At 38.4% G+C, this 13809-nt stretch overlaps 1 protein-coding gene across 6 annotated transcripts in view; it reads left to right on the top strand.

The window, feature by feature from the left end:
• The window catches only part of SERTAD2 (SERTA domain containing 2), a 153892-nt gene extending 140770 nt beyond the window's left edge, over positions 1-13122 (top strand). For all 6 annotated transcript variants that reach the window (XM_039343030.1, XM_039343033.1, XM_039343034.1 and 3 more), the window contains one exon: positions 5895-13122. In XM_039343030.1, the coding sequence (XP_039198964.1) occupies positions 5899-6858 (960 nt within the window). In that variant the 5' untranslated portion in view covers positions 5895-5898 and the 3' untranslated portion in view covers positions 6859-13122. The remainder of the gene's footprint in view (positions 1-5894) is intronic.
• Positions 13123-13809: the final 687 nt, after the last annotated feature.

Here is a 13809-nt window from a genome sequence, read left to right as displayed (position 1 = left end):
ATAAAAATCCAGGGAAGGTTAAGAGGTTCTACCTCTATTCATGCGATCTCTACCCCTTCCCTTCGCCCGGGAAGAGGATTGCGAGCCGCGGGCCAGCTGATGAACGCTGTGCTCCGCGGATCTGACACCGTCTCAGGAGGACGGCTACAAAGTAGCCGCCATCTCCACCGCCTTAACCACCGGAAGTCGATCTTTGTGTATTTTTGAATGGATACTGATATAAAAGGCAAAAAGATGCATACATATGAACCTCATGTGATGTTCACATGAATGAATTTGATTATATGTAATGTGCCAGAAAGATCCATCCAGGTTTCCCTCCAAATTCTGTATAGAATCTTGCACCACAGCTGCATTTTTACTTTCTGACCTACACATACTTCAGCCAAAGTTTAGATGCAACATTGTTTTCTCCCTCCCCAAATAAATTGTGCCTCCCTTTTACGAATGTCTCACTAAAAGTTTCCTTGAGTTGCTTCCTCAGGACTCTTACCCATCTGTCAGAGGAGGGTCTTCACCAGGCATTATGCTATATTGGTTCTTGTGGTCTTCTGGTGCCCACAGAGTGTCAAGCCCCTTTCCCCCCTCACAGGCTATTTTTCAGGCTCTTCTTCCCCCCCCCTCCCCCAGAGATGTCTTCTCTTTCCTACTTTTCCCCAAAAACTATTCTTGGGTATTAGAAGAACAGACATTGGAATCAGACCTTTTTTCGTGGATTTAAAATAGGGAAATAGATGCATTCTCCTCCTGTATCATCTCTCCTCTGATGATTGATATGTGGTCCAAATTCTGCACCATAATTATCAGATGTGGCTCTGCCTCACTCAGAAGCCTCAGAGGAGGGCAGGAGAGAATCCTTACAGATAAACAACAATTAAGCCCATAAATGCCTCCCAGAACCAGACTTTCCATAGGGATAAAAGAAAGGACCATTTCAGTGGTTATGATTGCATTACATAATTAATTGTCCCATGAGGTTGAGTTGTTCCTCCTCCTTGTTTTACTAGTTGATGAAAAACATTTTTAGTCTGACAATCTGTCAGTTTACCAAATTCCATATCAATTGTTTTTGCTAGTTGGCTGAGCCTGTTTTTAAACTCATACTGTTATTTTTATAGCATCCTGATTTACTATGATCCTGTGAAGAGACAAGGGAGTAAATTATAAGAAAACCCTTGTCCTCTTTTAAAACAAGAAAGTGCCCTTATTTTACAACACTTCTTTTCTGGCTCAAGTGAATTTTGATTGTGGGCCCAGCATCTTATCTTTAGTCGCTCTATTCACTCCTTATAAATAGCATTTCTAATGTGTGAGGAAAGACAATTTCATGCATTCTGCTTTTTCTCCAAGAATGAACTCCAACTTTGCAAAAAGCTAGTGGCAAAGCAGCTCCAGCTTTAAAGCATGGTCCTGATGTTGAATAGTCAGGAAACAAACAAAGGAAGCAGTAGTTGAATACTTTGGAAAAGAAAAGGAAAACAAATATTTTGGGCATAACAAGTAATTAATTAATTATTTAATTCATTGAAATTGTGGTTCATTTTGTGACCTAAATAAGAATTTGATTAAGTTTTGGGTAGGTAGCAGAAAGTTATGGAACTCAAAAACATTTTCTGTGCCATCATGCTAAATATGCACTGATGCTTTATTTATTATACCCTGATAATGTTTACACAACGTTCTGCAGGAGACCTATGATATTTTTCAATAATGCAGTTGCTTCTTTGTTAAAATTCCAATCATTGACTCAATGAGAACTTGGTACCAATGATACATAACATCCAACATCTTTAACTAGTCATGGCAGGATCTGATTTGTTCAGGTAGAATAGAAATTTATAATGTAGATCAATTGCACTCTGAACTACTTTGAGCACATCTAGCCCCAGAGTAAAATTGGAATATTATTTCTAATAAAAACACATAGAAAGGCAACAGCGTTCCATGTTTTGCTGTATGCTCTGTGCTGCAAAGTGATGTCTGCTGGCCACAATGCTGGCTATTTGGCTTAAGAAATGGAAATGAGCAGAGCCCTTTAAAGTCAGGGTAGCAGGGTAAAACCTGTGGGGACCCCTTTACCTTCTTTATTTCATTTTTTCTAATATATGAAAGTCAGTACTGTCATATCTTAATGCTGTCCTAGTCTAAAATGCCTTAGGTTTATAAAGTAGATTTTTGGTTCTCTACTCTGTGAAGCTTGTTATTACCGGTACTCTACTGAGTGAACAGAGCATGAACAAGCCAGTCCAAATCTATAACTGACACTATTTTTGATTTCTAGAAATATTAAGAAGATTGTAGGAATATTATGTTGTATGAATTTGCTTAAATGATAGAATTAGAATCTTGAGATTTTTTTTTATATCTACCATAAGAGTAGTAAAATATGTTCAACACCTAGAGCTTCTCTCTGTGTTGGCCCCAGTTCTTTGGAATGAATGTTATTTTTTATTTGTTGTTTCAATTGCACTGACTTAGCTTTTTGCTTGTTTAATTTATAAATTGCTTTGTGAAGAGTTTTTAATGGAAAAGAAGCCTATAGACAGTCTCAACAAAGTTAATAGTACTAAAAATATTACAGTTGAGTTACAGTATCCTTATTATTTCCTCCTCTACTTTCAATATGCCTTTTGTATTTCTTATATGCTATCAGGTTCGCAATTTCATAATTATTTTCATTTCTATTCTACGTGCGGGTGTGTGCAGTTGAAGGAATGCTTTGTGCGTGCTTGTATTTTCTGCATTGGAATAATTCCAGAGAGAACTTTTACAGCTGCAGTTCCAAGGTTGAGGTACCTTATTCAGTTTTAAAAAAACTTCACAGCCCAGGGGTTCTAGCTGTGATAGTTGGAGCTTAAGAAACATTCCACCACATATGAAGTAGGCAGCTGTATTTGAAATGGGAAAGCAACTTAGGGTTCAGCTAGGCAGGTAGGCAAGTAATTCAGAATCATGCATGTTGTATGCCTTTAAAGTTCCAATAGAAAAGAATGTCTGTAGCACAGGGTTGAACTGTGATAATCTTGATGCTTTCTGAACTTGATTGTTTTCATGAAGATGTTTATTACCTGGCTAGGAAACATTGTCACTGCTAGCATTTTTGAGGTGGATCACTTAGTCAGGGTGGGTGGTTTTATGATAGATTTTGTGTTTCTAATTTGCCACCATTTCCTCTGCTGATGAGGATATCCAGGAAGCGTAGTGTGGTGGTGTTTTCTTCTTCCCCGTGAATGTTATTCCTTTGAATATCTGTATCTTTTCAAGTTGTTTCTGTTTTAATATGACAAAAGTGTCATCCACATACTGGGATGCATGCTTTGGGTTGTATGTGTTGGGAATATTATAGTTTCAAGAGACTTGTTGCATATCTCTACTACTGTGTGTTGTCCTAAGAATACTGATCTCATAGGTTTTCCTCTGATTTATTGATATATCTGCATATCAAACTGAAAGAAGATAGTGAAGCAGGGGATAAGAAGGTCCATGATAATGGATATTAAGGTCTTACTGTTTTTGATTAGATTGGATATGTTACGTGGTACTGCTGCTATGGATTCTGTCATTGGTTCTGGAGCGTTAGCCCCAGTTCCAGCACTGAAAATGTTTCCTAGCTGGATGATGAAATGCACAAAAACGACCAAACTCAGAGAATACCAAGGACTCAACAGCCTTTTAAGTTGTTAGGCATTGTGTATTTGTTATAAACCTACTATTAAACACCTGCTGGTTATGGGTGTTGTGGTACAAAGCAGATAGAGGCACCTGCTTACCTGTCCCTGTGAGGTTTTAAGAGACTACAACATAGTCCTCTTTTTGTGTGCTATATACAAAAGAACATGAACCTAAAACCTAGTGTTGTAACCTGCATGTCCACTAATAAGTTTAGAATTAATTCAGTGATGGGCATTCACACGGATTGTTTTTGAGGTGCCTATTGTTTCAGGGACATCCTTGCCAGATTCCCCAGTATTTGCCATCCTGAGGCTAGGGAGGGGCATAGGGACTCTTTCAATATCATGGGACATTGATAGGCAGTTTTAGCAGAACCAGGCTAGAAAAAGAAACCCCCATTCCATAATCACCACAGAAAAACTCCAGCTGTCTTAATAGAAACCAGGTTCAGCCCAGCATTCTCTCTCTAACTTTCAGAGCTGGAAAATTCCTTCACTTTATATGAGCAATTTGTTAAAGACTGATGGGAGGAATACAGAAACGGGCCAGGCCTGGAACCTTCAAGGCTATTTTACACTCACGCTGTAGCTGGCTCTGACATGTGGCCATAATGTGAAAGGCATTTCCTGCTCTTGCTCTTGTGTGATATTCAAGAAAACCACCAGTTCAGATGGACTCTCATATTTCATTTGCATTTCAGGATTTTAACTTCTTGAGCATTTCTGTTCTTGCGAGGGTCACAGGGGTGTGGTTTTTAATTAGCAATTATTTGTTAATACATTGACATCACTAACTGATACAATAGTTAAAGTGCCATTGTATTAAAGCTGTGGTGGCACAGAGGTTAGAATGCAGAATTGCAGACTAATTCAGCTCACTGTTAGGAGTTTGATCCTCACCAGCTCAAGGCTGACTCAGCCTTCCATCCTTCCGAGGTTGGGAAAATGGGGACCCAGATTGTTGGGGGCAATATACTGACTCTGTAAACCACTTAGAGAGGGCTGTGAAGCAGTATATAAGTCTAAGTCGGGTGTCAAACTTGCAATGTCACGTGCAACTTTTTTTCCATTGCCGACAATGGGGTGGGCGCAGTTTCGGCATGACGCATCTGGCCCGTGGGCCGGCAGTTTGACACCCCTGGTCTAAGTGCTATTGTTATTGCTATTATATTTAGTGACCTCCTGGATGGGTGTGTCTTTCCTACTTAGCCCTTGAAGGTAATTTATTGGGGACAGGGAGGATGTGCTAAGGAAGGAGAAGCTAAAGCAAATGGTAGAGAAGGAGCCCTAAAGTTATAAGTAGCCCTTGAAAATATTGATTGCCACCTTCAAAACATGTTGCTAAATGGCTACTTTAATGTTTAATGTTATTTAATTTAAAGAGGACAATTATTAACTGGGTTAGGAAGTAATCTTCATAGGAAACCAAGTCTATTTTTTGTCATGGCCCTTTCTGTGGTTTTTGGAGTGCAGCCCTCAATACATCATTCAAAAGCCAAGTTTAAACTCTAATTTAAATTTTAAAAAATAATGAATCTTCATACTAAAGCCAAAAAAGGAAGCAGTTATACATTTTGTTTTTCTTTGACATCCCATTTACACCTTCTTCTCTACATACCTCTCATATATCCCTATTTCTTCCTGCTTCGCAGGCTTTCAGGAAAAAAGATCTGCTTTTGTTAAATTGCTTGGTAGCAAAGGGATCTGAAATGCAGTGTGAGTTACCCATCTCTGACCATGTGATCCTTTTTTTTTTTTTAAAGTGCTATGAGTTAGAATAAGAGTCCTGATGAATTGGAATATAAAGTCTTAGGATTGGTCCGAGATTTACAATGTGCAGAATTACTGCTGCTCTTTTAATAATATGATGCTTTTGCATCTATCTCTATCATCAACCAGTTTTTGTGAGATTACAACCTTAGTTCAGTTTCCAGTTCACTATTTGGTTGCAATTGACAGGGTAGATTAAATAGTCAATGACTTTTTTTTGAAAGCAAGATAAATAGATTGACAATACTTGGATTTGTTTTCTTTGTGTCTTCTCAAGATGATTGTGAGCCAACTTCCTATATCTGGTTTTCTCCAGTATGTTGGGACTACAGCTCAAGCGAAAAATATCTAACACATGTCAAAGGCTTCAGGTTGGAATAGACTGAACTAGAGTGCCTACAATTTCGGTGGAGAGTGCTATCCTAGTCAATATTTCTCTTCTTCTTTTTTCAGATATATGTTGGGGAAAGGAGGAAAACGGAAGTTTGATGAGCATGAAGATGGGCTGGAAGGCAAAGTGGTGTCTCCTACCGATGGTCCATCTAAGGTGTCTTACACCTTACAGCGCCAGACTATCTTCAACATTTCCCTTATGAAACTTTATAACCACAGGCCCTTAACAGAGCCAAGCCTGCAAAAGACCGTTTTAATCAACAACATGTTGAGGCGGATCCAAGAGGAGCTCAAACAGGAAGGCAGCTTGAGGCCTATGTTCCTCACCCCATCACAGCCTACAGATCCTCTTGGAGACAACTTTCGAGAAGCTCAGCCTGCCTTTAGCCATCTGGCCTCTCCGCCAGTCCACCCCACTGACTTAGCAAGCCCTACACCACTGGAGTCTTGCCTCACCCCTGCCTCTCTGCTTGAGGATGACACTTTTTGCACTTCCCAGACTATCTCACTAGATGGTCCTCCAAAATTACCACCTCCAACGATCCAACCAGTAAAGGACAGCTTCTCCTCAGCCTTGGATGAAATTGAGGAACTCTGTCCAACACCTACCTCCGCTGAGGCAGTAGTAACTACAGCAGCAGCAGATACAACTGCACCAGATAACTCTAAGGAGAATTCTAGTGAATCCAGCATTCAAAAGCCTGAGGGTATACAGGAGAACAGAATGAGTGAGCCTAAACTCATGGATTCATTACCTGGCAATTTTGAGATCACAACTTCTACAGGTTTTCTTACAGACTTGACCCTGGATGATATTCTCTTTGCAGACATTGATACGTCTATGTATGATTTTGACCCTTGCACATCCTCTACAGGGGCTGCCTCAAAAATGGCTCCTGTCTCCGCAGATGACCTCCTCAAAACTCTGGCACCCTACAGTACCCAGCCAGTAACCCCCAATCAGCCTTTCAAAATGGACCTTACAGAACTGGATCACATTATGGAGGTGCTTGTTGGGTCATAGATCGATAGCAACTTTTTAAACGCACCAGTATAAACCCTTGGTAGTATTTTCACAAGGCCCCCTCTCCTTCCAAGCCTACCAAGAAACACATAGACACACACAAATATGCACGCACGCAAATACACACATCACTGTGCATGCGTCTTTGCTTGTCTTTTTTTTTTTTTAAGGATCATACTTGTTTTTGCTTCAAGCAGAGTTGGAGTGCCTTCATTCACGTATGACCACTTTTAATGTATTTCTGAAAGTGGTTCCTCAAGGGAGACCTGAAATCCTAATATAGGAAGAAAGTGCATATTTTCAAACATAAATATGTTCGACAAAAAATGTAAAAGCTAAGCACAAGGATTATGTTGGGAAAAAGCTGTAAATTGCATGTGCATATTTGTCTATTTTTTCTATAAGTTTTATTGCAAGAGGTTAAAATATTATTTAGATAATTGCAGTACCTTTTTGGCATTTTAGCACTGTCTAGGTTGATTTAGCAATCCAGCCTTTTTAGAGGTATTAATGATTCCTCTTTAAATGTTGCATTTACATGGCTCTTTAGAAACTGCTACCCAAATTTATTTTATATTTTTGTATAGATTCTGCAATTTATGATATTGGGTTTTTTTCTTAGAAAAAGAAAAAAGAAACAAAACAAAATGCTGTTTGTACTCACATACACACAAAAAAGGAAATAGTTATTTTGGTAGGATTTGCTCACCCCATTCCTGCATATACCTTCTGATGTACAAGAACTGCTTGTAGTTTTATACAGACTTGTAGTGTTTTATATGCATATAATGGTGCAAAGAGAAGTTTGGATCAAATCAGTCTGCAGCTGGCCTCCCTGAATCCAGACACCCATGCTTGAAGGCAAAGACCAAGTTTCACAGATATTTACTCCCTGCTGCCTACTACTGTGATTAACAAAAACCTTAGAGCCATGTATATTCCAACACTGATGTCAAACAGTTGGCAAGAAATAGCTGTGAAACTTTATTCTGATGAAACTCCCTTGTTCTCCCTTCCCTCGTTCCGAAAGAATCAAGAAATAAAAATATATTCCCTCAAACCAAGCTTTTTTAAAAAAAATTGCAAAACAGATTCCATCCTTCCTCTGACAGAGTGTCCTTAGGTCTGTTGAGCTCAACCTTCTAATATTTTACAGCTTTCCTAGTGAGAAAGTTGTGTTCTTGGAAATAGCTTACTTTTTGGTAAGTGCAGTTGACAGAGTGCACAGTTGACAGAGTGCCTCGTTCAGATTCAAACAGTAGAAATGGGTGAGCATTGGTGTACTTCACTCTGCCTTGAGGTATTACCGTAGTAATGGCATCTAGTTTTAGAGAGTCACAATTTAGGCAGTTACCAGTTTTAAGGAGAAGCACGCTGTGGCTGTAGCAGATTTGTTTTGTTTGATTGTTTTGGATTTTTATTTCGTTTAAAGCCTGAAAGTAAGATGTGTTGAAATCAGTGGAGATTCCTTCCAAGAAACGGAGTTTAGGATCAGGAGTGGGAAAAGGCCTTTTATCTCTGTGACAGTGTAATTCTAATGTACCTTATTTCTTCTAATCATTCTTATGATTATTCTTGCCCTTTGCTTGGAACATTAATATTCTTATTCACTCTGTTGGCAAATGCTGAAAAAAAAAAGTCTAACTTCAGTATTACTGCAGTGAAATCATCTCTTATCAGCACTGGATGGACTCACTCAAGTATCCATTGCTCTTAAAACTGGAGCTAGTTGTGCTTTGAACACTTGGTATCTTTTTTGGGGGGTGGGGTTGGTTTCTTGATTCAACTCTGTTCCTTGCTTTATACTTTATAATGGCCTGTTTGACAATGTATTGAAACTGCAGTCTTCTATGCATGTTTCCTCCCCACTTAAGTCGTCTCATTTCTGCACCTGTTCCAATTTTCTCTCTCTCTGTTCATTGTGATGTACATTTGTGTTAAAGAAAACTTGCAATGTTATCATGCCTGTTGCCGAGATTGCTTATGGCATATTAATTTTAAATGGTACTTAATTGAGTGCAGGTTACAAACTATACTGTTGATATGCATATGGCTTCTTTAGGAATAACGTTTATATTTATTTAAGAAAATTTAAATTATGTTTATGTAATTTGGCAATATTCAGTTGGTTCTGCTTACTTCTTGTCATGGATTTCTTAAAAATTGGTCTTTTCTGCCTTTAAGATAGCAGCTTTATAAACTGGCACTTTAGAATGGGCCATATATATTTATTTAAAATGCATGTAATTTATTATATATAATGCACACAAAGTTTTTCATTTGTGTCCAAACTATCTGGTAATTAATTAGAGTGCTGCATGCCTATACTAAATATGCCATGCCAAATTATCAACTAAATCCTAATACGTTAATCAGATTTTGCTATCTTTCTTGAAAAGTTTATTTCATTTAAATAACCGTATAGTTATAATTTGAAGTTGCACATCTTTATAAGCAAGCATATTTTTCCCAATTCTTGCTGTTATGGGGAGGAAAAAGACAGCTGGCATATCCAAAACATTTAATTAGATGTTATAACAACTGATTTAGATTGCAAAATGCCTTGAACAAAGATTTCTTCTCTTTTGTTAGTCTGGTAATCACTAGGAATATCGCTGGTACTGTTATAAAATAACACCGAATTACAATTTCATTAGGAATTTGTGGATTTGAGAAGATTAAGTCTTTCAAATCTGGGCTACAGAAATCCAAAATACCACTAAACTGTAGCAAATTCTTTGCTTCCACCTTTTGGTTGTCCAGATCTTTGCAGAATTAGATACAGTAATCAGATATGGTAGAAAAGATGAAATAAGATGCTTGCTGATGTGTTACTAGCCAAATAGGATAATCTTGGGTGCAGATATCTGCAATGCTAGAAAACACTCAATTTAGTTTTAATCAGTTAATCAGGGTGGCAGCATCCCAAGCCTTTGCTGGAACAGTCTAGGTTTAGATTAAAATTAAAATGTCAAAGAAAAAAGTAAACAAACAAGATTTACCATTGTCAAAATCTGATTTTACACGTAATCTAGAAACAATACTTTCCTTTTTGGACAAGGTGATAAGAGTATATAAACAAGTACCACATGTTGGGCAGAAGTTCAAATTAACACCATTTTAGAGAGGAACAGCTTGTTTCCCAAATGCTAACCTTGCTATACAGAGCAAAGGCATTTGAAATGTTGAGCAGAAATCAGTCCTATGCAACATTAAATGATGCAAATGAGTATGATTGTGGCAGATAGGGCATCCACTCAATAGAATTAGGTACCCCAGTATGATGAGTGCCTCACAGATATACCAATTTAAACACTTCTGTCTCTATAATATAACCTCTCCCCCCCCCCATAAAGGATCAGAACTTACCGGACTACAAACTATTATTTTCCCCACTCTCCAAATTCCATCTTGAATGCTGGGGACATTTATAATGACAGAAAACATGCAATGAAGTGACAAGAAGAGAGCAGAATTAAAAAGAGCTGTTTGAATTTGAAGTGATTTTTTTTCCATTTTGTTTTTCATAAGTTATTTATTCCATTTTATTTTTCTTTTGTAAATATATTTATTTTATTGTGAAGCTAACAACATCTGGGTTGTAACATGTACAGAATGTATGGTAGGAATGTATTCTCTTGTAGGAATGTGAAATCCATACAAGAGGGAACTGAAAGTTAGATTTGGAGATTATTATCTGGGTTCTGTTCAGAATACATGTCATTCATCAGATCTCTCTCCCGCCTCTCCTGCTTTTCTCTACTGAGAGTCACTGTGATTCTATAGGACATGCAAAAAAAGAATTATAAACTTTTGTTATACAAATCAAACTTTGGTATCGCTGGGTATTTCAAATGGGCCAGATCCTAGTTCAAACAGCCAAATACAGCTTTGGTTTCAATGGGACTTTGTTGCATAATGTCTACTCAGGAGTAAGCCTCACTGAGTTTAAACTTACTCCTGAATAAGCATATACAGAATTTCAGTCTTAAAAGGCCTGAAGTGATACATTCTCACTCTGGTAGCTGGAACTGAATAAGGATGTACGTTAGCCTAAGTATATATGTTTGCTGATGAATAAAAGAAGAGTGTCTAAGATTCCTCTTCCTTCAAAATTGCACAGAAGCAGCGTGCACCACACAAGATTCACCCTAGAGAGACTGGGCAAAGCAAGCAGGCTTCTTGCAGTGGAAGATGATGTAAGGTGAAAGCAGCTTCCCGACCCGAACAGTTCAATTGCTTTGGCAACCTGAGCTTCACATCACAGCAATCTATTCCCCCCCCCCCCCAGTTTCAGTTTGAGTTGCTAGTGCTTAAAACCAGGAATTTTTAAGCGGGGGAGGGGCTGCCAAAATCCATTAACCAACTTAAAGTAAGATTAGCCTTTACTTTACACACAAGTGTGCCTTTTCGTCCGCAGAGAGAGTGTAAAGTGGCATAACACATCCTGTTTCAAAAATGCATATTTATAATTTGTCTCTTCAAATGATTAATGCATAAGTAGCTGTTTAAAGAGCACTGTTGAAAGTGACCAATTGTAGATCAAATATGGCAAATGTACAGTGCACTATTGTATATTGACACGTGCATCCAGTACCATGTCCTGATGAAGCTTCTCAGGAGAAAACAAAACAATGCAGAAAACAGTAAAAGAAGGAAAAGTGTGGGATTCCATGACAAAGTTGATTTTTAGGTCTGAGTAGAGCTAGCTGTAGTATATAATTTGCAATAACTCTTTGCTAGCTACTATATAGCTTTCAGATTAACTGTCCTAGACTTATGAAATTGAACAAGGAAGCCTCTAGGAGCAACATTGTAGAAATTAATATGGGACAAAATCTGTGAAAGAATATGTTCGTCTATTTGAAAATCAACTAAGAGCATTTGCATTCACATTTCTGTTGGATTTTGCAACTATGAATGCGCAGATGGGTGACCAAAATGTAGATTTGTTGGTGCAAATGTTTATCCCAAATTTCCAAGGATTAATAAGGGCCTATAATAGGTATAGTAAGCCATGCTGAAAGCGCTAACAAGTTTTGTGGAAGACTGTCCTATTGGTTTCAAAGAGAGATCCTTGTTTCCACTTTTTAAGACCCGTTTCATCAGCACAGAGGCAAATCTGACCTTGCAACCTCCAACCCTTCCTATAGGGAAGTGTTTCTAGACAAGCTCAAACGGACCTTAAGACCCTGGGTAAAATGCTGCAGGGGAGTCATTTTAGTTGGTGGAATGAAGAACGTTTGATAGGCTGGATGAACTGACTCAAAGCTCCAGAGTCACTTCTCCTATCTTTCTTCAGAACATTAACTGTGCTGGGAAGCAAGGTTGAAGGTCTAGCCTGGCCTTGGCTCCAGAGAGCAGACTCTCAAGCAGGCAGTGTTTAGGGTTCTCGGACAGAATTGTGGGCATTCTGTAGACAGTGCCAAGGAAAGTGCTCCAAAGTCCCTCTTCCTCTCAGTTTACTTGCAGGAGAGAGACTTCCCACATGGAAACTGTTGCCACCAACATTACTCTTCCTGATAGTTGCTCTGCTTTACAGTGAGAGACGGAATTAAGGCTGCCTTTTCAGAGAGGCCAGGATGAGAATAAATTATACCATATGATTTTTTCCCCCTGATTGTGTTGTAGAACTTGACTTGTGAATCTAAAGTTTACAGTTCGATAACAAACCATGAGCAAATGGACGTGCGCCCTCCTAAAATGGCTCATTGGATCTAGAATGTAATTGTGATTGTTAGAAAAAGAAAATCCAACACCTTGCTTTTATTAATATGCTTATAACATGTCTGAACTTTTTTTGGGGCGTGGGGGGGAGGACTTCCGCTCATTTTATAGTCATTTTTTTTTAATGTTAAAAATAATTCTAATGCTAATTTTTTTTTTTTTTTTTTGTAAGCTAAAACCTTGCAGATGCTTAACATTGTAACAACAGACAAGACTCTTAAAGCAGAGATTTCAGGGGCGGGGGAAGAGAAAGATGTAAAAATGAGGATATATTTGGTGCATGGTTGTTTTAAAACAAGGCTTGTTTTGTCCCAAACGCTGGTATTTTTTCCCTCTGCCCCCCCCCTTCCTATCCCGCGACAGACCTTAGAGCTGTGCCTTTTCTATGCAATATTACAGACATATACATCTGAAACCAGATTACTGTATTCACTTGTAGGTATGGGCTGTAATAATAATAAAAATGGGCAAATTACATGGAAATGAGCAGTCTTACTTTTGTAGTTTTATATTATACAATAAACAGTTTAAAAAGAAGCCTAGTTGTCTTCAGTTTTTTTTTAATAGGAGTCCTCAACTCCAAATTGCACACAAATAGAAAAGAATGAGTGAAAGTGAAGGACAAGATTTCTGGATTTGGGGGGGAGAAGGAATAGACCAGACATGTTAAACTCGCAACATCGTGTGATGTTGTGCAACGTATCAGAGCTTTTTCTCCATTGCTGCCAATGGGGTCGGCGCAGTTTCCTGGTGACGCGTCCCGCCCACGGGCCAGCAGTTGGACACCCCTGGAATAGACCGAGCCACATTTGGTACTTTATTTTTTCAATCTGAGAAATGGTGAGAAAAAAAACCCATACATTTGCTTTGGCATTCAAAGAAAATACTATCCATATTCAGCTGTTGATGGTTTTTGAACACGGGTAAGATAAAAGTTGGATTCCACCTGTTCATCCTATAATTCCTGTGATATGCCAAAGATCCCCTAGCAAATGCGCAATATTGTTTTTCAGGCATTGTTTTCTATATTAACCTGCTGTTTCCACATGAGATGTAACTGCAGAGCTAGATGGCCAATTCAACAGAAGATTATAGAGTGAGAGGCTTTTATTCAAGATTCCTGTCACTCTAGATCAGAGGTGGTGAACTATGGCTTCTTTATCAATTGTAGACTTCAACTCCCAGAATTCTTGAGCCAGCATAGCTGACTAAGGAATTCTAGGA

Source organism: Crotalus tigris, unplaced genomic scaffold (genome assembly GCF_016545835.1).
Source record: "Crotalus tigris isolate CLP2741 ecotype Arizona unplaced genomic scaffold, ASM1654583v1 scf7180000017831.1706817, whole genome shotgun sequence".
Taxonomy (NCBI): domain Eukaryota; kingdom Metazoa; phylum Chordata; class Lepidosauria; order Squamata; family Viperidae; genus Crotalus; species Crotalus tigris.
The sequence above is the reverse complement of the archived record's forward strand: the minus strand, read 5'-3'. Positions and strand labels throughout refer to the sequence as shown.